This window comes from Chlorocebus sabaeus, chromosome 25 (genome assembly GCF_047675955.1).
Source record: "Chlorocebus sabaeus isolate Y175 chromosome 25, mChlSab1.0.hap1, whole genome shotgun sequence".
Classification (NCBI taxonomy): Eukaryota; Metazoa; Chordata; class Mammalia; order Primates; family Cercopithecidae; genus Chlorocebus; species Chlorocebus sabaeus.
This window is the reverse complement of record NC_132928.1, coordinates 85,394,298-85,418,779: the sequence shown is the minus strand read 5'-3', so window position 1 is coordinate 85,418,779 and position 24,482 is coordinate 85,394,298. Positions and strand designations below refer to the sequence as shown.

The window sequence follows — 24,482 nt, the reverse complement described above, 5'->3', positions numbered from 1 at the left end:
GCCTTAGCCTCCTGAGTAGCTGGGACTACAGGTGAGAGTCACTGCGGAAGTCGGTTTCTGATCTCCGCCGGCTGCACACGCCTGTCTGTTTCCCCGGTGTCATTACACCCACACTGCTGCCCTGCCTTAACGTGTGTCTCCCTATCCACTGACTCATTTTTACTCCTCCTTCCCATCACTACCGGCCCCACATCATCATCCTGCAACACCTTGCCCTTCTCTGAGCCCTGCCTTTGCCTAGAACACAAGACAAAAGAAAGAACCTTATCCTCAATGTGTACATGGGGATTAAGAGAATTTCTTTCACATTCCAATTCCCAAAGTGATGGTGAAAGGAACAGCTTCTGCCGCAAACTCCACGGTTCTTCGAGGAGAAAGGTTGCCCTCTGGGCCACAGGAAGCAGAGGACCAAGCCTGCTGACCACACAGCAGACACTGGACAAAACATGTGATCTGAGGAGCTGGATGGAGAACTGGAGGTAGGTCCAGGCACTGCTGAGATTCAGATAAAGAGGAACTAATCATGGCAGGTGCCCAGGGGATAGGTACAATCTGCACTGGCTTTTTAAAGGAGTTAGAGAAAACAAACAGTTTACCTCCACCTTCTCATAGCACTACCATGAGAGGGGAAAAGAGGAAGAAACCAAGACAATACAAGAAATTTTTATTTTTTGAAACGGAGTCTTGCTCTTCAGCCCAGGCTGGAGTGCAGCGGTGCAATCTCAGCTCACTGCAACCTCCGCTCCCTGGGTTCAACCAATTCTCCTACCTCAGGCCAGCCTCCTGAGTAACTGGGATTACAGGCTCCCACTACCACGCCCGGCTAATTTTTTTTGTATTTTTAGTAGAGATGGGGTTTTGCCATGTTGGCCAGGATGATGTTGAACTCCTGACCTCAGGTGATCCACCCACCTCAGCCTCACAAAGTGCTGGAATTACAGGCATGAGCCACCACGCCTGGCCAAGAAATTATTTTATTTATATATATATATATATATATATATATATACATACACACACACACACACTAACTTCTGTGCATCAAAGGACACAGTTAACAGAATGAAAAGACAACCCACAGAATGGGAGAAAATATTTGTAAATCATGTATCTGACATAGGGTTAATATCTAGAATATATGAAGAACTCCTACAAGGCAACAACAAAAACCAAACCTGATCTGAAAATGAGAAAAGAACTTGAACAGAACTTTCTCTGAAGAAGCTCTATAAATGGCCAACAAGCACATGAAAAGGTGCTCAGCATCACTTATCATTAGGGGAATGGAAATCAAAACTACAGTGAGATATCACCTCACACTCATTAGAATGGCTACTATAAAAAAGGAAAAATAAATAAAAATAACATGTGTTCTTAGGATATGAAGAAATTGGAACCCTTGTGTGCTATTGGTGGGAAATGGCACAGATCGTATCTAAAACAGTAAAGCAGTTCCTCAAAATATCAAACAGAATTACCATATGATTCAGAAATTTCACTTCTCAGTATACACTCCAAAGTTCAAAGCAGGGTCTTGAAGAGATATTTGTGCACCGACACTCGTAACAGCATTAACAATAACAAAAAGGTAGAAGTAATCCAGGTGTCCATCAACAGATAACTAAACAAAATTTGGTATACGCGTACCATGGAGTACTTATACAGTCTTTTTGAAGGAAGGGAATTCTGGCACATGATACAACATAGTTGAACCCTGAGGACATTATGCTGAGTGAAATCAACTACTCATAAAGGAAAAAAGGCTGTATGTTTCCACTTATATGAGGTACCCAGAGTAGTAAGATTCACAGAGATGGCAAATAGAAAGGTGGTTACCAGGACTGGGAGAATGAGGCAAGGGGGAGTTACTGTCCGACGGGTGAGGAGTTTTAGTTTTGCAAGATGAAAACAGTTCTGGAGATTGCTTGCACAACGTGAGTGTACCTAACACTACTGAACTGTACATTTAAAAATTATTAAGGCCAGGCGCATTGGCTCACACCTATAATCCCAATATTTTGCGAGGCCGAGGCGGGCGGATCACCTGAGGTCAGGAGTTTGAGACCAGCCTGAGCAACATGGAGAAACCCCATCTCTATTAAAAATACAAAATTAGCCGGGCATGGAGGCGCAACGCCTGTAGTCCCAGCTACATGGGAGGCTGAGGCAGGAGAATCGCTTGAACCCAGGAGGTGGAGGTTGCAGTGAGCCAAGATCACGCCACTGCATTCCAGCCTGGGCAACAAGAGCAACTCCGTCTCAAAAAAAAAAAAAAAAAAAAAAATTAAGGTGGAAAATTGTACATGATGTGCACTTTGCCACAATTTTTTTTAAAGTCTTCCTTCCACTCACCCCACTTCGGCTCATCTCTTTTTGCTTTCTCATAAAGGTCTCTCCTGTTGATCGCAGCAAAGATCCACACGGCCATGGCCCACGCCTTCTCCTCCCCATTGAAGTCAATCATTAGCGTGGCTAGATCCACATGGTCTGCCTTCTCCGTCTGACCCCTCGGGAGGGAGATGCAGCCCTTCTGAGGAGGATAGTCCTCTAAGTGCATCTTAAATTTCTTCAAGTCCACATCCTCCAGGTCCTCCAGGTACCTGGCCAGCTTGCAGCGGGTGCTTGCCATCTTCATCTGCAGCCGTTCTCAGGGTCCTTAGGCGCTTCAGTCCTCACTAAGATACCAGGCAGTGAACATGGCATACGGATGAGTCTTTTTTAAAGTCTCCACTTTGAGAGAGATAAATTATCAAAAACTCAGCAAACAGACAGAAAAAAATGTCACATGACTGTAACAAGTCATAATCTTTAATTTTGAAAAGTTAGCCAAGGCCAGGCACAGTGGCTCACATCTGTAATCCCAGCACTTTGGGAGGCCGAGGTAGGCAGATCACCTGAGCTGAGGAGTTCAAGACCAGCCTGGCCAACATGGCAAAACTGCGTCCCTACTAAAAATACAAAAATTAGCTGGGTGTGGTGGTGGGTGCCTGTAATCCCAGCTACTCAGGAAGTTGAGGTAGGACAACTGATTGAACCCGGTAAGTGGAGGTTACAGTGAGCCAAGATCACGCCACTGCACTCCAGCCTGGGTGACACAGGGAGACTCCACCTCAAAAAAAAAAAAAAAATATCAGCCAAATGCTTACCAGAAAGTTCTCCTGTTGGCTTGATCCAGGAGTGTGTTCTGAGCCATGGAAGAAAGGCTTCCCTATGGAGGGAAAAATATGTAAACAAGTCCATAAACAGGATTGTATTACAGTTTACGGTGAACAACCAGTTCATGATGCCATCTTGACACATCAGCAAGAAAACTTTCGTCCCTTTGATTACGGGGCTACAACATTGGACAAACTCTTCACTATTCCTCCACTTCGGTTTCCTCATCTATAAAACGAGAAAGCAGAAGAGAATGTTCTCAGTTCCTCCAAACTGAAGGCTCTAGCTCTTTGCTTCTGTTTTCATGAGGGAAGAGGGATGAGAGACAATAGAAGGAGAAGGCCAGGAAGTGAGTAACTGTGTTGATAGCAGAGCAGGACATGGCTAGGGAAAGAGGAGAGAGAACATAAAAGCTTGCGGAGGAGGGGACGGTCTTTGACTGCACTTCTATCAACCAGTGGATTGAAGTAAGATGAAGTTGGGAGTGCATAACGGAGAATAATAAAAATATGCATCCCTGTAATCCCAGCACTTTGGGAGGCCGAGGTGGGCGGATCACCTGAGGTCAGGAGTTAGAGATCAGGCTGACCAACATGGAGAAACCCTGTCTCTACTAAAAATACAAAAATTAGCTGGGCATGGTACCAGGCACCTATAATCCCAGCTACTCGGGAGGCTGAGGCAGAAGAATCGCTTCAATCTGGGAGGCTGAGGTTGCGATAAGCCAAGATCACGCCACTGCACTCCAGCCTGGGCAATAAGAGCAAAACTCCGTCTCAAAAAATAAAATAAAATAAATAAAAACATACATCTATTTAACGTCTCCTTGCAAAATCTGCAATTATCATTATAATTCACATTAATTTAGAGCTTTCCACAGGCTAGGCGCTCACTGTTTTTCCCCATCTAACCTGCACAGAGCTCTGTGAGGTGCATCTATCCCTAGCCCCATTTTATAGATGCATAAACTGAGTCTTAGGGGGACTAAGAAGCCTGCCGAGGGGCTTGGAGCCAGGAAGGAACAGAGCCAGGATTTTGACAAGAGATGTGAGACCATGTCTTCTATCTCTTGTTTCAGTCAGACAAAGACAAAGACAACAAAATAGATGACTAAAAGACACACTTTCCCAGCATTTATCACAGGTATTTCACTGCAGCATTCACCAACATAGTCTTCCCAACTAGACCTTGAGTTCCACAAAAACTAGCAATCACCTGCTGTGTCTTTAGATCTTCCATATCTCCTAGAGCCTGGCTGGACACACAAGCTGGCTTTGTTTGGAATTGTTCCCGCCTTGATCCCTTGATTACACTGTATTTGGCAAAGCACCTCAACCTAAAGCCATAAATAATACTCAAGGGAGGGAGAGAATCTGGAAAACAGTGGAGCTCTCCAAATTGGAATTTCTGTGACTGCAGTTCAATGTCAAGACACCCCAGACTCACTCATCTTTCCCGTCCCATCTCCATTCCTGCCTATCTCCTCCTCCATTCCTGCCTATCTCCTCCTGAGCCCCACAAACCCAGCCCTGTGCATCCTGAGGCGGCTGCTCTCCAGACAGCCCTGTGAGCTCTGCGTACCCTCCCAGCTCCTGCCCCATCAGTCCTTCAATCCGCATCAGGATTCTGCCTTTCTTCTGTGCTCCTTCCACCCTAACACCAGCACAATAGCTGCCGCCCTTTGGTTTTTAAGGAGGTTTGTTTCCTTCTATGTATCCCATCCATCTTCTCCCCTGGGAGGGATACTGGGCAAATCTGCTGAAGTCATGGGTGTAAACTATGCTTGCTGCCCCGTCCTCTCCCCTTTCCCCCACCACATACACACACATGCACTTGCACACGTAGAGCCCAAATGATGATAAAAGAACATTCCAGAAATGTTGTTGAAGCACAAACTTGGAGGCTAGCAGAAGAAATTGCTAGTGCATTAACCAAGACAAGTTCTGCCCTCTCAACACAACCTCCCCCACTGCTCTCCCGGTCCTGTCGCCTACCCTGCCCCACGGAGTTGGACTTACCCAGATGTCAGCCTCAGGAACAGCTAGAGAGGAAATGCAATGAATTTATAGCAGTCACAGCCCCAGAAGGGGCAGGAAGGATGTGGTCCCCACTTACATCATAGCAGAGGCAGAGAAACTAACGGTTACTCACATAGCTGGATTTTCCAAATGGGATCAACAGTGTTGTCAAAGCCGTATCTCGGTTGCATAGTTGGGTTCACCTTGCTCTCCTCTGAGGCACCCCACAGAAGCAGGGTGGGAGGCCAGTATAAGATGGGGCTGGGGGTCGAATTGGCAGCACTAAATGGATGTTGCCTCTGACACTGCCCGCTGCAACAGCTCCACTGACAGCGAGGGAAGTGAAACTAAGGACATGCCATGTGAGCAAGTAAAGAATCCAGAGCATGGCCTGACCCAGCCTTCAAACTCCAGAGCCCATGCCCTGTCCTCTCACAGCAAGGTGGCTAGAAGGCAGTACAAGTTCTCTCCATCATGTTCTACTTTTAAAGCACAAATTTTACTCCCTGACTTATTGACTCACCTGTTCCACTAACACTTATGGAACGGCTGGTATGTGCCAGGCATGCACACAAAGCCTCACCTTCAGTAGCCTGAGAAGAGACACACACAGACCTATTCTGCAGCTCCATGAGACAGCCACAGGATCACAGCCTGGCAAAGGCACAAGTTCAACAGAGCTTGGTGGGTGAGAGGCACTCGCTCAGCCTCTGGGTGAAAGACAAGGATGAGCACCCAGTTCAGTGGAGGGATGTCAGCAAATGACTGGGTCTCCCTGTGCCTATATCTGTAAAATGGTGACAATAATTGCCTGCTACTTCTTTAGATCTTCCAAATCTCCTAGACTCAGGATGGGTGAACAAGTGGCTTTGCTTGGAATTGTTCCCTCCTTGATCCCTTCATTATGCTGCATTTGACCAAGCACTACACCAGCCCAAATAATGGCACCTATCCTAGAAGGCTGTCAGAAAACACTGAGTGAATGGCTAAACATGAGGCCTTCAAAACAGAGCCTGGCACAGACAAGCTAGAACAAGCAGTTGGTTCCGATGACCACCACCTTTCTACAGAATTGCAGAGAGAATGCCCTACAGGATGAGACAGGCATCTAGTCCTGCTCAGGGGCATGAGAGCAGACCTGAGTCTCCGTGAACCAGATGAAGGTGTCATTCAGGGCTGGGGCCGGGGCAGGAGCAGTAAAAACTTCAGGTGCTGAAGCTAGAAAGAAAGCAGACCAAATATGCTCCAAAAGAAAGGAGCTCAGGCTGGGCGCAGTGGCTCATGCCCATAATCCCAGCACTTTGGGAGGCCAAGGCAGGCAGATCACAAGGTCAGGAGTTCGAGACCAGCCTGGCCAACATGGCGAAACCCCATCTCTAATAAAAATACAAAATATATATATATAGAAAGAGAGAGAGAAATATATATATTTCTATACATATATAGAAAAATATATATATATTTGTGTATATATATAGAAAAATATATATATATATATACACACACACATATATATATATATCTGGGCATGGTGGCCGGCACCTGTAATCCCAGCTACTCAGGAAGCTGAGGTAGGAGAATCACTTGAACCTGAGAGGTGGAGGCTGCAGTGAGCTGAGATCGTGCCACTGCACTCCAGCCTGGGTGACAAGAGCAAGACTCCATTTCAAAAAAAAAAAAAAAGAGCTCATTGGCTGAACCCGGGATCTTTTTGTTTTTGTTTGTTTAGTCAAGTTAATTTAGGTATAATTCATATGCAATAAAAATCCATGCCTTTATAAAAACAGACCCATAGACCAATGGAACAGAAATAAACTCAAGTATATGCAGTCAACTAATTCTTTGACAAGGTCACCAAGAAGACATAATGGGGAAAGGACAATCTCTTCAATAAAGATGTTGGCTATAGAAGTGTGGGGGAAAAAAAAAAAAAACAGGAAAAAAAATCAAGAAAAATATAAGATTTTAAAAGATAAAGGTTTTGGTAAAACTGGATTTCCACATGCAAAAGAATAAAAGCTGACACATACAAATACCAACCCAAAATGGATTAAAGATCTAAACATAAGATCTAAAACTGTAAAACTCCTAGAAGTTTTACAGAGAAGAAGCCAGGCAGGGTGGCTCATGCCTATAATCCCAGCACTCTGGGAGGCTGAAGCAAGAGGATCACAGTAGGCCAGAAGTTCACGATCAGCCTGGGCAACATAGTGAGACTTTGTCTCTACAAAATAAAAACAAATTTATCCAGGCATGGTGGTGTGCACCTGTAGCCCAGCTACTCAGGACGCCAAGACAAGAAGGTCACTTGAGCCCAGGAATTTGAGGTAACAGTGAGCTGTAATGACTCTACTGCATTCCAGCCTGGGTGACAGAATGAGACCCAATCTCTAAACAAATTAAAAACTAAAAATAAAAAATAGAAAATGGAGGAGAAAAACTTCTTGATATGAGCCTTGGCATGGATATTTTTAATGTCTCACCAAAAGCAAAGGAACAAAAGTAAAGATAAATAAGTGGGAATACATCGAACTAAAAAGCTCCTGTATAGCAAAAGAAACAATCAACAGAGTGAAAAGGCAGCCAACAAATTGGAAGAAAATATTTTTAAGCCACATATCAGATAAGTAGTTAATATCCAAAATATGTAAGCAATTCACCCAACTCAATAGCATAAAACAATCTGATTTTTAAAATGAAGAAATGACCTGAATAGACATTTCTCCAAAGAAGAAACAAAAATGGCCAACATGTATACGAAAAAGTGCTCAACATCACTAATCATCAGGGATATGCAAATCAAACCCACAATGCGGTACCACCTCAAACCTGTTAGGATGGCTATTATCAAAGCAACAAGAGACAAACGTTGACTAGGGCATGAAGAACAGGGAATCCTTGTACACTGCTGCTGAGAATGCAGATTGGTGCAGCCATTGCGGAAAACAATAAGGAAGTTCTTAAAGAAATTAAAAATAGAACTGCCATATGATCCAGTAATCCTTCTTCTGAGTGTATATCCAAAGGAAATAAAATCATCACCTCACAAAGAAATCTGTGCACCTATGTTCATAGCAGCATTATTCACCATGGTCCAGATAGGCACACAACCCAGGTGTCTGTTGACAGATTAATAAATAAAGAGTTTAGGGCATATATACACAATACAGTATTAGTTAGTATTGACTAATTGAGACTCTGCCATTTGCCACAACATGAATGAACCCGGTGGACATTACACAAAGCATAACAAGCCAAGCACAGAAAGACAAACACTATATGATCTCACTTATATGTGGAATCTTAAAAAAAAAAAAGTTAGGCCAGGAGTGGTGCCTCACACCTGTAATCCCAGCACTTTGGGAGGCTGAGGTGGGTGAATCAGTTGAGCCCAAGAGCTAGAGACCAGCCTGGGCAACATAGTGAGGCTTCATCTGAAAGGAGGGAAGGGAAGGGAGGGAAGGGAGGGAAGGGAAGGGAGGGAAGGGAGGGAAGGGAGGGAAGAAAGGGAAGGGAGGGAGGGAAGGGAGGGAAGGGAGGGAAGGGAGGGAAGGAAGGAAGGAAGGAAGGAAGGAAGGAAGGAAGGAAGGAAGGAAGGAAAAGAAAGGAAGGAAGGAAAGAAGGAAAGAGAAAGAAAGAAAAAGAAAGGAAAGAAAGAAAGAGAGAGAGAAAGGAAGGAAGGAAGGGAAGGAAGGAAGGAAGGAGAGAAAGAAAGAAAGAAGGAAGGAAAGAAAAAGAAAGAGAAAGAAAGAAAGGAAAGAAAGAAAGAAAGAAAAGAAAAGAGGAAGGGAGGGAGGGAGGGAAGGAAGCCGGGTGCAGTGGTGTGCACCTGTCACCCCAGGTACTTGGGAGGCTGGGAGGCTGAGGTGGGAGGATTGCTTGAGTCTGGGAGGTTGAGGCTGCAGTAAGCCGAGATCACAGTACTGCACTCCAGCCTGAGCGACAGACCGAGACCCTGTCTCAAAAAAAAATAAAGTTGAATATATAGAAATAGAGAGTTACCAGGGGTAAAGGAAATAAAATGACAGTCAAAGGGTACAAAATTTCGGTTATGTAGGATAAATAAGCTGAGAGATCTAACAAACAGTGTGGGAACAACAGTTAAAAATATTATAAACCTGAAATTTGTTAAGAGAGATTTAAGATGTTTTCACCACACACAATAAAGATTATTATGTGAGATGGCGGCTATGTTAACTCATGTTAGTTTGCTTGACTGCAGCAATCATTTCACTATGTATATCAAACCGCCATGTTATACACCTTAAATATGCACAACAAAATATATATTCACACCTTTTTCATGCACAGGCCTGTGAGCACTTACAAGCATATAGCTACCTACCCACCACCACAACCAAGACACAGAGCACCTGCATCAGCTGCACACGTTCCCTGTGCAGCCTCTGTCCCCACCCACTGTGCTGTTGCATAGTCAGCCTCTGTCCCCACCCACAGCCCCACTTCCTCCACCTGCTAAAGCATTGCCTTTTCCACAGTGTCACATAAACAGTGTGCAGCCTTTGGTGAGCAAGTCCGCTCACTTCATATGATGCATGTGAGATTCAGATCAGTAGCTCATTCCTTTTTACTGCAGTAAAGTATTTCATGGGATGGATAGGCCACAATTTGGTTTTCCATTCCCTAGGCAAATGACATTTGGGCTGTTTCCAGGTTTTGGCAATTGTCAATTAAGCCACTTTCAATCATGCAGCTGGTGAACTGGCTGCAGTTATGTAAGGACATCAGTCACTCGGGGCAGTGGGAAGTTCATGAGAAGTGGATGAGGTTTCCAGCCTTTGCTGCTTTACTCTCCACTTAATGCTGCAACCACTCCAGTGGCCCGACTCCTTGCCTGTGACCCTCACCTCAGCTTGCCTGTGAGGTTCAAATAAAACAATACCTGATCTACAATACATTATTGTAGAGAGGAAAAAAAAAAATACCTGACAGCAAAATGTAAAGTGTACAGTAGTATTCAAATTGTAGGCCAGTTTCAGTGGCTCAAACCTTTAATCCCAATGTTTTGGGAGGCTGAGGCAGGAGGATCACTTGAAGCCAGGAGGCCAAGAGCAGCCTGGACAACATAGTGAGACCCCATCTCCACAAAAAATTTTAAAAATTAAAAAATAGATGGATGTGGTGGTGCATGCCTGTAGTACCAGCTATTCAGGATGCTGAGGTGGGAGAATCACTTGAGCCCAGGAAATTGAGACTGCAGTGAGCTAGGATTGTGCCACTGCACTCCAGCCTGGGTGACAGAGTGAGACCCTATATTTAAAAAAAGGCAGATTGGCCGGGCGCGGTGGCTCAAGCCTGTAATCCCAGCACTTTGGGAGGCCGAGATGGGCGGATCACGCGGTCAGGAGATCGAGATCATCCTGGCTAACACGGTGAAACCCCGTCTCTACTAAAAATACAAAAAACTAGCCGGGCGAGGTGGCGGGCGCCTGTAGTCCCAGCTACTCCGGAGGCTGAGGCAGGAGAATGGCGTGAACCCGGGAGGCGGAGCTTGCAGTGAGCTGAGATCCGGCCACTGCAGTCCAGCCCGGGCTACAGAGCAAGACTCCGTCTCAAAAAAAAAAAAAAAAAAGGCAGATTAAGAATCTTGAAAAGATACTCTAATCATATATAAAAACTTGTCAATGAAAGATCACCATACTCTGTGTGTTATTATGCATTCTGAAAAAATTTTGTTTCAGATTTGGGAATATCAAAATCAACACAAATAAATAAGTCAACTCACAAAAGTAAAATGTAGTGATTTTCCATGCATCATTTATGCAAAAAAAATAAATAATAATAATTTACTCTTGTACATTTAAGAAAAATAACTACTTCCATTACATATCCGAAGCTCACTTAAACGGACTGGAACTCACAGCACTGAATTCCAAACTAAAATTGCATGAATGATTTCAAGTTGAATACAGCAGAGGAAACAAACAAGCAAAAATGTAAATACACACTGAGCAATGAATAGTTGGTGTAATATACAGACTGAGCAATGAATAGCTGGTGCAAGATCCAGAATGAACAATGAATAGCTGGTGTAAGGTCCAGACTGAGCAATGAATAGCTGGTGTAGGATCCAGAGGGTAAGGGGAAAAGAAACAGGGCTGGGTCGGTCGTACGGAGACTGGGAAAAGCCCCGTTTTCATGGGTAGAAGTAGGCTGAGGAAATGTCATAGGAGCTTTCTGAACCCCAAAATTCAGACACAAGACATGGAAGTATAGGTGTGGGGCGGGGCACAGTGGCTCATGCGTGTAATCCCATCACTTTGGGAGGCCAAGGTGGGAGAGTTGCTTGAGCCCTGGAGTTCAAGACCAGCCTGGGAAAGACAGTGAGACCTCCATCTCTACAAAAGAGAAAATAAAAACAAAATTAGCCAGGTGTGGTGTTGTGCGTCTATAGTCTCAGCTACTTGGGAGGCTGAGATGGGAGAATCGTTTGAGCCCAGGAGTTCAAGGTTGTAGTGAGCTATGAGTGCACCACTGTACTCCAGCCTCGGTGACAGAGCAAGACCCTGTCTCAAAAAAAAAAAAAAAAAAAAAAAGAAGAAGAAAGTATAGGTGAGGGAACGAGACCTAAAACACTCAAAGTTGAAAGTCAAGATTCCACGGGAAAGTCCAAAACAGAGCAGTAAGCTGAGGCAGGAGGACTGTTTGTGTCCAGGCCAGGCAACATAGTGAGAAAAAACAGAACGGTAATGATCCTGCAGTGCAGCGCTGACCCTGCGTATAACCCTCAGCTCAGCTCCCACTGCTCACCGCTGCTCTCTCCGTCCAGCAATGTGCTGATCCCTCCACTGTCAGCCTGGGGAGGAAGTGGTTATCCTTCTCAGTGAGCAACAAGAAGACATATTGCTTCCCTGAAGGAGAGATTCTCTTAGGCTGCAGAGGCTGGCGTTGCTTTTCATTTGCTCAAACCCACACTGCCCCAGACAGTAGCATTTTAAGGGCTTAGTAAGCACACATGAGGAGTTGCTACTGCAAAGGGGATTCTGCTTGTCAGCCCTGGTCTGACAGCTCTGTCACCTGCAAGGGCACAATAGTATTCTATCAGATATCAGGCAAGTTGGGCTAAGGCTATATATAGAGAGGGAGAGATTTTTTTAATGTATCACATGATGAACTTGCAGGACACTACGCTAAGTGAAATAAGCCAGGCACAGAAAAACAAATACTGTATGGTCAGTCTTACATGTGCAATCTTTAAAAGGTCAAATACATAGAAACAGAGTAGAATGGTAGTGACCAGAAGGAGGAAATGGGAGGGATGAATAAGACTAGAGATGCGATGTGCAGCATGAGAACCATAGTTCATAGGATTGTATATTACAAATTTGCTAAGAGAGATTTTAGGTGTTCTTACTATGCTAAAACAAACAAACAAACAAACAAAAAACTGTGAGGCTATGAATATGTTAATTTGCCTGACTGTAGTAATCATTTCACTATGTATATGCATACCAATACATCACGTTGTGCACCTTAAATAAATATAATAAAAAGAGAAAAAAAATAAAACACACATTTGCACTAATACATGTGTAGACAAATCAGGAAGATCTATCTTTGAAACTCGACACAGGAAATAGGAAAACAGAGAGGACTTATATTTTCTAGACCTTATTCGTTTCTGTGTTGATTGACTTTTTTCCAACAAGCATACATAACTTTGTGATTAAAAAAAGAGAAAAGGAGGCCGGGTGTGGTGGCTCATGCCTGTAAGCCTAGCACTTTGGGAAGCAGAGGCAGGTGGATCACCTGAGGTCAGGAGTTGGAGATCAGCCTGGCCAAGATGGTGAAACTCCATCTCTACTAAAAATACAAAAATTAGCTGGGCTCGGTGGCGGGCACCTGTAATCCCAGCTACTCAGGAGGCTGAGGCAGGAGAATCGCTTGAACCTAGGAGGTGGAGCTTGCAGTGAGCCGAGATCATACCACTGCACTCCAGCCTGCGTGACAGAGCGAGACTCCGTCTCAAAAAAAATAAAATTAAATAAATAAATAAACCAAGACAAAAGGGGTGTTTCCTAGAGCAGATATCAAGTTGGTACGATTTTGGTGGCTTTGAAATAAGATGCTACTGACAGTGGGTCTCTCTGGCCTCTTCAACCCCTCTCATCACACCAGTTCTCCATGTAGCAGTGCTCCCTTTTTAAAATGTCCTCCTTCCCCAATAGGTGCCAATTCTTCCTAAAGTCAGGACATAAATTGCCTAAGGCTAGGCATGTGTTCTGCCCTGTGAGGCAGCATAGTATTTTAACAGGAGTACAGCAGATCCCATAGGTGATCAGACCAGCATCCATTAAGGACAGAACCTACTAGGATCTAGCAGAGGAAAACACACTTCGTGGTCCCGATGTGGCCCAGAGAAAGTGTATGCCTCTCAGAGAAAGAAACCTCGCTTCGAAAACAACAAGGAATTGGCACCCAGGTGCCAGGTGAGCAGGCCAGGACATACTCACAAAACGCTGCATGGCTCAGACTCAAGGAAGAAACAGAAGTTTGGGGGATGACTGAGAATCTGAGGAGGCCTGACGCTAGGGTGAGGATGTGGTGCCAGATGCAGCGGAGAAGGAGGCTAGTACCCAAGCTGCTATGGCTTGAATAATGGTGTCCCTCCAAAATTCATGTTAGAAATTAATCCCCAGCTGGGCGCCTGTAATCCCATGACTTTGGGAGGCCGAGGCAGGAGGATCTCTTGAGCCCAGGAGTTCAAGACCAGCCTGGGCAATATGGTGAAACCCTGTCTCTACAAAAAATACAACAATTAGCCAGGTGTGGTGGTGGGCAACTGTGGCCCCCAGTTACTTCAGAGGCTGGGGTGGGAGGATCTTCTGAACCCAGGAAGTCAAGATTTGCAGTGAACCAAGATTGTGTCACTGCACTCTAGCCTGGGTAATAGAGCCAAATCCTGTCTCCAAATAAATAAATAAATATACATACATAAATAAAAATTTAAAAATAACTTAATCCCCCAAAACAACAGTATTAAGGGGTATGGTGTTTGTGGGGTAATTGAGTCATGAGGGCTTTGCCCTCATGAATGGGATTCACACCCTTGTAAAAGGGCTCCAGGTTCAAGGTGGTGCTTTCTCTTGCCTATCTGCCATGGGCCATGTGAGGACATGGCAATAAGGCACCATCCTGGAAGCAGAGAGCACTTCTCACCAGGCACCAAGGCCAGTGCCTTGATCCTGGACCTCATGGCCTCCAGAGCTCTAAGAAATAAATTTCTGTTCTTTAGAAATCACCCAGTCTCAGCTGTTTTGTAGTACAAATAGACTAAGACACAAGCCCAAGTGGGGTGACCTCAGGGGGGCTCAGCAAAGGCAGAGATCAGCCCAGAAGCCAGACACCCTCCCCTAGTAGAGAGAACAGAAGAGGTCGGAGGTGGGGAGTGCCAAAGGATCTGAGGTTACCAAGAAAAAGACCGCATTTCAAATTGAAAGTGACTGGCTGATATTAAAAATGGCAATTTCACTTTCTCTCACCAGCAAAAATGTGATTAGCAGGAAGGGAAAAGTTATGAACAAAGACAAATTGGGTTTCAGAAAGTACAGTCACAATATTACCGAGACTTTGTGAGTTCTTGTGAGGAGAAGCAACCTTCTGTTGCCACTACTGCTATTCCCTCTTTCCAGGGATGACTACTCCTCTGGGGCCTGGAGGGCTGGTGCTGAGTCAGCTTCCCCAGCTGAGATGGGTTTTCCTAATGTGTCTATGACCCAAGAGTTCCAGTGGTCCCCAATTCTTGGACCTCTACACCTTCTGAGACAGACTATAAAGTGGATGGCCATCAAGAAAAAAGCTGTCAGTTCTTACTTTATGAGAGCCAAGTCCTTAATATAAGCATGCTACATCATATGCTTGGAATTGGCTTCTTAATCCCATTTATCTTCTCCTTTTCCTGTGTTCATAATCTGATCTCTAGAACTCACCAGGAGTGTTAGAGTCAGAGCCCCTTGTCATGGTTCTTTGCCTCATCTACCTTTAAGGAATGTCTCCCAATGCTCTCCAATACTTCTGAAAGACACATTCCAAGTTAAAGCAAATTGAGAAGACTTTATTGCAAACTCACAAAGAGAAGAAAAATAGGTAAGAATTCTTCATTACAAAAGTAATAGTATGATTTTGTTTTTTGTTTGTTTGTTTGTTTACTTGACACGGAATCCACTCTATTGCCCATGCTGGAGTGCAGTGGCGTTATCTCGGCTCACTGTAATCTCTGCCTCCTGGGTTCAAGCAATTCTCTTGCCTCAGCCTCCCAAGTAGCTGGGACTACAGGCGCCCACCACCACACCCGGCTAATTTTTGTATTTTTAGTAGAGATGGGGTTTCACCATATTGGTCAGGCTGGTCTCGAACTCCTGACTTCAGGTGATCCACCCACCTTGGCCTCACAAAGTGCTGGGATTACAGGCGTGAGCTACCACGCCAATAGTATGATTTTTGTGAGCTGTACATGGCTTGACTAAAAACCAGTGACTGAGTCACTTTCATTTTATTGCTGAAATATAAACAGTTTCACACGTGACGGAATAAATTCAATCCCACCTACATTTTTTTTTCTTTTTCACAATTTTGGAAAGCCTGTCTCCTTTTGAATACATTTTTAGTTGATTCATCTTTATTGTGAGGTGTAGACACAAAATCTCAGTCTCACAGTATACTTACATCTCTAAGTTTGTTGCCAAGATGTAAAATCAGGGCTTTTACATAAAGTAGTCAGATTTTAGTTTCTGTTTAAAACTTAGAATTCTAGAACTAAGTCAACCACCATCCCTTCAACAAACATGGCACCAGGAGCTTCTATAGGCTGCCCCACTGAGCACAGACTCAAGTTTTCCACAGTCCCCACCACTCCCTACTACCTACTACTTTCCGTCCACACCTCTCATTTATATTGCCCACCGGAAACTCTAGGAATTGGAATTCACAGCTCCTGACTTTCAGCCTTATCTTTAAACAAATAATCAAAAAATAAACAATTCAAGTTCCTGCATCAGAGATAAGGGACATTTGAGAGCAGTCAGTTATCTGCAGGAAAAAAAAAAACGGTTATTTTAGTGCCCCTTGTCCATAACAGTTGGCTATGCCCAAGAGCCAAAAGGTAGAGACAACCCAAGCTTCCCTCAGCAGATGAACGGAAAAACAAAAAGCACTATAAATACACCACGGAATACTCTAGTTTAAAGGGAACGGAAATTCTGACACACACTGCAACATGGACAAACTTTGAAGACACTTGCTGAGTGCAACAGGACAGTCACCAAAGGACAAAAGGACAAACACTGTACGATTCTATTTATATGAGGTTTCTACAGTAACCAAATTCACAGAAACAAAAAATAGAACCAGGGACAAAAAAAAAAAAAAAAAAACGGAGGGTGGGGGACAGGATGGGGGAGAAAGGAAAGGGGAATTAGTGTTTCATGAGTACAGAGTTTCACTTTTGCAAGATGAAAGGATTCTGGAGATTGGTTGTGCAAGAATATGAGTATTAAAAGTAAGAAACTGTATTTCGCTTTACCAGATATACCAATATAAATAATAAATGGCCTGAATTCTTGAAATATATGTATAAGCATAGAGAAAAAAATGGAAAACACATACCATTTTTGCCTCCAAGGTCACCCCTAAAAGAGATGACTGAGTCGGGAGAAGTTTCTGCTCCACACAACTCTGCATCATCTATTTGTTGCAAATAACATCAGTAATTTGTTAAAAAGTTACAGAAAAAGCTAAAAAGAGTTCCTGATAAAGAGAGCTGGGGGATAGCTCTAGCCCCTGTGTCATTTCTAAAATCAACTAAAAACAACAAGAAAGAGAAACAAAAAAGGAATCTCCACTTCTATGAAGCCACCACTCAGCAGAGGACTGACCCCCAGGTGCTCGGCACCTGGGACCAGGAAGAGGAGGGACAAGATGAGGGAGACCCTCTGTAGAACTTGGGGGAGGCAAAGAGAATCAAGGTTTTTCTAGGGCTGAAGCACAAACTAGTGGAATCGTCAACCCTGAGCCCCGCTCTCTTTGGAGCCACAAGGTCAAGTCCATGGGCAAAGGTCAAATCCATGGGCAAACCTCGAAACCTCTTTGTACACTGTGAATGACAGCAGGAAGTGGGGAGGAAACACGGACAAGTATCTGCCAGAGCAAGTGGTTGTATGTTCCCAGTGTGGGAGAAACTGCAGGTCGAGACCAGCCTCAGCCATGCTGACACCAGTCGCTGAGAAGTGCAAGTTAAATCACCCCAAATCTGTGACATGTAGGTTTTGGTGTGAGTCAAGGAGACTTCCCGTTAGTCTGGAGAGGACCACACCCCACAAAGAGGAGCAAAGAGCACAGGATGAACGTAGGAAGGCAGGACTCACGCTGCCTGCCCTGCCAGCACGTCCCCAGGCCTGGGCCTCGCACTGCCCGAAACTCGCTGTCAGTCTGATGACCGATGACGCAGATATATCCTTTCTCAGAACAAGGACTTCAAGTGAGTGAAATAAAACACAGAGATGACAAAGGGAATGGTCAAACATTTTTAAAGTTTGTAATATTTATGCAGCAATTAATCATATCTAGCAGTGGGCCTAATAACTGGCATAATTTGAAAGTTGTGGTGACAGCAACTGACATTTGCTGACATTTCAGCAAATCTGTAACAATATGAAAGTATCTAATTACTAATGTGAAAAATAGATAGGACCTACCGATAATAATGGGCTGTGTCACTCACATTCATTAGAGAAAATAAAGAAGAGAAAATTCTTCCCATCCAAACTCACAGATCTCCCCTGAACGATATCCACAGACTCCTTGGGGATATTTGCTAGCCTTCTCCCAACTACTCTCCAAAAGAGCGCTACTCCAGGAAAAATTCCATTATTTCAAGAACAGTGACCAATTTTTTTAAAAGAACCATCATGAAAACTATAAAAGATAATGTCAGAGGAGAAAACAAGAAGAGGAAAGGCATATAGCAGACAGAAAGATAATGGAGAACACTGAGCGATGATGGTATACCACAAAGCAGGCACAATAATGGCTCCCAGAGATGCCCATAGCTTAAACCCTATAAACCATAACTACATCATATGACACAGCGCTCTCATGACGTGCCGCGGCGCTCTCATGACGTGACGGCGGCGCTCTCATGACGTGCGGCGGCGCTCTACGTGGCGCGGCGCTCTCATGACGTGCGGCGGCGCGCTGATGACGTGATGCGGCGCTCTCATGACCTAGCGCGGCGCTCTGGTTTGACTAGGCCCCCACAAAGTCATGTGCTGGAAGCCTCGTTACCAAGGCAATGGTGTTGGAAGGTAAGGGCCTCATAAGAGGTGATTAGTTCACGAGGACCCTGTGCTTTTTAATGAGTTAATGTCATTATTCCAGGGAATGGGTTCGTTATTACAAGAATAGTTTTGTTATAAAAGCAGTGGCTCATGCTGCTAATCCCACCACTTTGGAAGGCTGATGCAGGAGGATCACTTGAGGCCAGGAGTTCAAGACCAGCCTGGGCAATGCAGCGAGACTCCCTCTCTACAAAAGATTTAAAAATTAGCTGGATCACTTAAGGCCAGGAGTTCGAGACCAGCCTGGTGCACACCTATCATCCCAGATATGTGGGAGACTGAAGTGGGAGGATCACTTGAGCCTGGGAATTCCAGACTACAGTGATCTGTGATTGTGCCACAGCACTCCAGCCTGGATGACAGAGAGAGACCCTGTCTCTTAATAACAACCAAAACAAAAACAAGCAAGTTCAGCCTCTCTTGCTCTTACTCTTGCCCTCTGTGCCCCTTCTGCCTTCTGTCATGGGATGACACAGCATGAAACCACTCACCAGATGCCAGCACTGTGCTCACTGTGCACTCAGTCTCCTGGGCCTCCAGAACGATGAGCCAAATACATTTCTGTTCATTATAAATAACCCTGGCTGTGCCATTCTGTGATAGCCACATAAAACAGATGAAGACACATAGCTAAGGAGAATTAAGGCAGCAGATGGAATTAAGTTTGTTAATCAGTTGACTTGAAGGTAGCGAGAGTATCTCAGACCATCCAGGTAAGCCTAATCTATGGACCCGAATATAAGGGTCTTTACAAGGGAAAGAGGAGGGTAAAAGGAGGGTCAGAGGGATGTGACGTGTGAAGGACTCAGATGAAAAGGGCCACGAGCTAAGGAATAACGGAAGCCTCTGAAAGCTGGAAAAGCAGGAGAACAGAATCTCCCCTGAAACACAGAGAGGAACGCAGCCCTGCCAGTGCCATGATTTTAGCCCAGTGAGGCCCATATTTTACTTCAGACCTGCAGAACTGTAAGATCATAATTTTTGTGGTTTTTCAGACAATAAATTTCTAGAAATTTCTTATGGCAGACATAGAAAACTAATACAATTGGGGAAAATTAGTTCTCTGTGAGATGGAAGAATTTACAGAATGTCTTGTCCATCACATGTAAGGGTCTGAAAAAGAAACATAAGAGTTGGACAACAAGGGCAACATGATGCAAAGGAGATGAAATGATAGACTGACAAACTCAGATAAAAAGAAAGGGAGAGAGTCTCCAGAAATGAAGATCACAATAAAAGCAGCACAAAAGAAAAACAGACTCCGCTCCATTGTCATTCAGTGTGGTGGAGAACATGATTGAGAAACGGAGCAAATGAGACAGCAGAGGAAAAAATGTTTAAGAGCATTTTAAAGCCAAATGAAAGATATCTAAGTCAAAGACAAGAATAGGCCGGGCGCAGTGGCTGACGCCCGTAATCCTAACACTTTAGGAAGCCAGTGCGGGCAGATCACTTCAGGCCAGGAGTTCAAGACCAGCCTGGCCAACATGGCAAAACCCCGTCTCTACTGAAAATATAAAAATTAGCCAGGCATGGTGGAATGTGCCTGTGGTCCCAGCTACTCAGGAGGCTTGAGGCAGGAGAAGCGCCTAAACACAGGAGGCGGAGGTTGCAGTGAGCTGAGATCATGCCATTGCACTCCAGCCTGGGTGACAGAACTAGACTCAGTCTCAAAAATCAAACAAACAAAAAAGACAAGAATAAACACAAGAGAATAAATGTCAAGGACTTGAAAAAACTCTCCACCAGACACAGTGGCTCACACCTGTAATCCCAACATTTCGAGAAGCCAAGGCAGATGGATCACTTGAGCCCAGGAGTTCAAGACTTAGCCTGGGCAACATAGTGAGACCAGATCTCTACAAAAAATTACAACATTTAGCCAAGTGTGGTGGCACATACCTATAGTCCCAGCTACTTGGGAGCTTGAGGCAGGAGGATCCTTTGAGTCCAGGAGATCAAGGCTGCAGTGAGCAACCTCCACTGCACCCTGGGCAACAAGAGTGAGACCCTGTCTCAAAAAACAAGCAAACAAAGCAGAAGACAAAAATCCTTCCTTAAAGTATGCTTCAATCTACCAAATAAAATGGCACAATGTCATAAAAAAGAATGAAATCATGTCTTTTGCAGCAACATGAATGGAACTGATGGGCATTATCCTGACTGAAATAACTTAGAAAGTCAAATACTGTGTGTTCCCACATATAAGTGGAAGCTAAACCATGTGTACACAAGGACACACAGAGTGGAGGAATAGATATTGAGACACAAAAGGTGGAAGGGTGGGGAGGTGGAGGTTGAAGAATTACCGGTTGAGTATGAGGTTCACTATTGGGTGACAGGTGCACTAAGAGCCCTGACTTCCCAACAACACAACACATGCTTTTCAGAAACCTGCACTTGTACCCACTAAATACATATTTTTAAGAATTTAAATAAAATTAAAAATAAATTAAAAGTCACAATGTGTTTCAAGAAGTGATTCAGGATGTGCACACTTGGGAATATATTTCAAAGACTGAGAAATTATTCTGTGGACAAAAATCGGCAAATCAAGGCTTCTATAAATGAGAACAATGAAGCCACCCACGGATTTCTACTTAACGTCATTTGATTGAAATATTTTTTTGTTTGTTTTTTGAGACAGAGTCTCACTCTGTTGCCCAGGCTGCAGTACAATGGCATGATCTCGGTTCACTGCAACCTCCACCTCCCCAGTTCAAGTAATTCTCCTGCCTCAGCCTCCCAAGTAGCTGGGACTACGGGTGTGCACCACCATGCCTGGCTATTTTCTGTATTTTTAGTAGAGACGGGGTTTCCCCATGGTGGCCAGACTAGTTTTGAACTCCTGGGCTCAAGTGATCCACCTGCCTTGGTCTCCCAAATTGCTGGGATTACAGGTGTGAGCCACTGCACCAGGCCTGCTTGAAATCTTAAAGCAAAGTTTGAGTATAACCTTAAGCCAACTATGTAATCAAAGGAGAAGATATTGAAAAATGATGTTGGTGGGCACTGATTTTTTTTTTTTCACATTTTACAATTAACTTTTATCAAACTAATGGATGCACATGACTTTTAAAAACTGCTAAGCAGTCAGCCTTTCTGTGGGCAATGTGCTAGTTAAACTCCATTTTCCACTATCCCTACTTGGGGTGCTTATGTATCTAATTAAACTGCTCATATCCAAGCCGCCTTTGCAGACAGGAGTGACCATCTGTCACAAAACTGGCCAGAGAGACACTGGCAGAAGCCATTGAGTCACTTTTTTAAGGAACCTCTGACAGAGTTCCATTTCCAGAATGGCAGTGTGAGGAGCTCAGTGTACCCATTCCAAGAAAAAAAAAATTCCTAACTCATGATAATTATAAAAATATCAACTATTTAATTTACCTGAAAATTGTCGAAAAGGCAGGCAACAAATGAAGAAATCATTATTCCATAAAATCTACAAAATTCCTCTGTTAGAACTGTGAGAGTCTTACCCTTGAACCTGACCCTGCCTACTCTTCTCAGCATGACAGAAGCTCCACTCTGGGTGAGTGGGACCAAGAAGTTGGGGCCCCTCTACCTTCACCTCTCAATCTCATCAGAAGCTGCCAGTATTCCTCATCCCCTCCAACTCTGAGTTCCAGAGGGTAAATTCCCAGCTTTGCCCTAAGCACGGCAAGCTGAGAATATTTGAACCCCAAGGGCCTTTTGCCCCAGTCCCTGGGTAGAGCTTCCATGCCAGGAACTTCCACATGGATGCTAATATCAGCATTATTCATAAAAGCAGAAAAGTGGAAACAATCCAAACATCCAAACGGATAAATAAAATGTGGCATACCCCATTTTATTGTGTGGCTATCCATACAGTGGCATATTACTTGGCAATAAAAAGTAAACAATTACTGATATATTCAATTACATGGTTGAACTTTAAACATATATGACATGAAAGAGGGTACTTGCAAAAGACCACATACTGTATGGTCCCATTTATATTAAATGTCCATGAAAAACAAATCTATAGAGACAGAAAGGATGTTAATGCTTGCCTAGGGCTGGGGATTTGGGAGGAAATGAAGAGTGACTCATATCAATAAAACTATTAATTTTAAAAGGTCCTATAAAAGAGGAAGACTTCCTTGGAATGTACCTTTTAGACTTTGTCTTTCCTCATCTACTACAGAACCTGGGAATGAATACAAAAGCCATATTGAACCTATGAGGACAAAAGCTACACACTGTCAGTGACTGCGCAAGAACAGTAAGAGTCTGGAACTATGGTGACCTCATGAGCTGATGCTCTTTCTCTTGACAGACAGCACACAACAATAGCCTTGGTAAGTCACTGTAATGTGTGCTTTCTTGTCATATGCAGCCAAGTGAAAATCCTAAATGAACACCTGCCCTCTCCATCCCATCCCACGTTCAGAAGCACTGCTTTTAGCACTTTTGGCAGTGGTGGGAGGGGCTGCTGCTTATCTCTTTACACTTAAATTGGCTTTGTAGGAACCTAGTTTTTAGATTCCTCCCAGGGCAGGGGTCGTCGCGAGAGACCACTCGACACGGAAGTCACAGCGGAGAGATTTATTGCTAGCGCGCTAGGGTCCTGTGTCCGAAGTTGGCCACAGGACCCCGAATGCCTAGTACAGACAGTTTATAAAGGCAAAAACCACAGAAACTCACAAAGCTTGAGGCGCAAGATGATTGGAGCAGGTTATGGCCTGAGCAAGGTGTCTTACTCTGATTAGTTGGTTTGAACCCGCGCGGGGTATTTCTCGGACTTGTTTTTCTGTTTGAGTTCTGGGAATTTTGGGTGGGTGTTTTGGATAGCCACATGGACGTTGGGCGGGTGCTTTAGATGGCCACCTGGTCATTGGGCGGGTGCTTTAGAGCCTGGTGTGGCTTTTCTAAGCTTTCTAAGTTTCTAAGTCTCTAAGTCTCTAAGTTTCTAAGTCTATAAGTTTCTAAGTCTCTAAGTTTCTAAGTCTATAAGTTTCTAAGTCTCTAAGTTTTTAAGTCTATAAGTTTCTAAGTTTCTAAGTTTTTGTGGCCTATTTTCAGCTTATACTGCTATTTCTTGATTTTTCCATTTTAGACATCGTTTACTGATTGATAAGACCATTGCAGATGCAGTTATTTTACACCTACCCTTCAACTCCCTTCCACCCATTTCCCCAACATAATTACTATTTTACATTAAACCATTCAATGTTTACAAATTTATCATTGTTAATGGTTCTTCACTGCAAAGCCAAGTATTGAACAAAGATTTTTTTTCTTCCACTGTTTTGTTTTTTCATGAATTAATAAATCCTTTTTTTTAATAATTGTCTGCATCTTCTTGTTATGTCTGGATACACCATGACAGTCTATCAAGCCATCAATTCTAGGAAGGTCTCCTTTTACTCCCTCCAGACCACTCTCGGGGCACTCAATCTCTCGACACATTCTGTACTGGTTCCTCTAGAGGTCACTCTTCTGAAGCTTCTCCTTGCCCCTCGCCTTAGTTGGAGCCAAGATTTCCTGGACTCTGTACCTTTCTCTTTCTTCATTTGCTCTTCTTGTCTTGCTGAAGCACATCTTCCACGAGCTTCCTGAGAAAGGCATCATCAGGCAAATGTTCTGAGCCTTTCAGGCTGGAGAGTGTTGATGCTTAGTTCTCATATTTGATAGCAGTTTATCTAGGTTGAAAAATTTAGGTTGACAATACTTTTTTTTCTTTATTTCTTTTTTTTTTTTTTTTTTTTTTTTTGTAGAGATGAGGTATCCCTGTATTGCCCAGGCTGGTCTCAAATGCCTGGGCTCAAGAGATCCTCCTGCCTCAGCCTCCCAAAGTGCCAGGATTACAGGCATGAGCCACCACGCCTGACAATAGTACTTTTTTCTTAAAATTTTGAAAGCATTGCTCCTTTCTCTTCTGGCATCTAATGTCGCTTTTGAGAAACACAATGCCATTCCGATTCTT

The 24,482-nt window shown here is 43.9% G+C and overlaps 2 protein-coding genes across 3 annotated transcripts in view; one reads left to right on the top strand and one right to left on the bottom strand.

Annotated features, from left to right (window-relative positions):
• The window catches only part of NLRP3 (NLR family pyrin domain containing 3), a 31,838-nt gene extending 26,640 nt beyond the window's left edge, over positions 1 to 5,198 (bottom strand). Inside the window, exons 1-3 of one of the 2 annotated variants that reach the window (XM_007990053.3) lie at positions 5,175 to 5,198; positions 3,147 to 3,384; positions 2,353 to 2,730 (exon numbers count right to left, since the gene is read on the bottom strand). In XM_007990053.3, coding sequence (XP_007988244.3) covers positions 2,353 to 2,635 — 283 coding nt within the window. In that variant the 5' untranslated portion in view covers positions 2,636 to 2,730; positions 3,147 to 3,384; positions 5,175 to 5,198. The remainder of the gene's footprint in view (positions 1 to 2,352; positions 2,731 to 3,146; positions 3,385 to 5,174) is intronic. The other variant, XM_007990055.3, reaches the window with a different exon arrangement.
• LOC140710301 (endogenous retrovirus group K member 8 Gag polyprotein-like) overlaps positions 20 to 24,482 on the top strand; it is a 393,717-nt gene continuing 369,254 nt past the window's right edge. Inside the window, 1 exon segment of the mRNA XM_073011921.1 lies at positions 20 to 31. The gene's annotated coding sequence lies outside the window, so the exon portion shown is untranslated.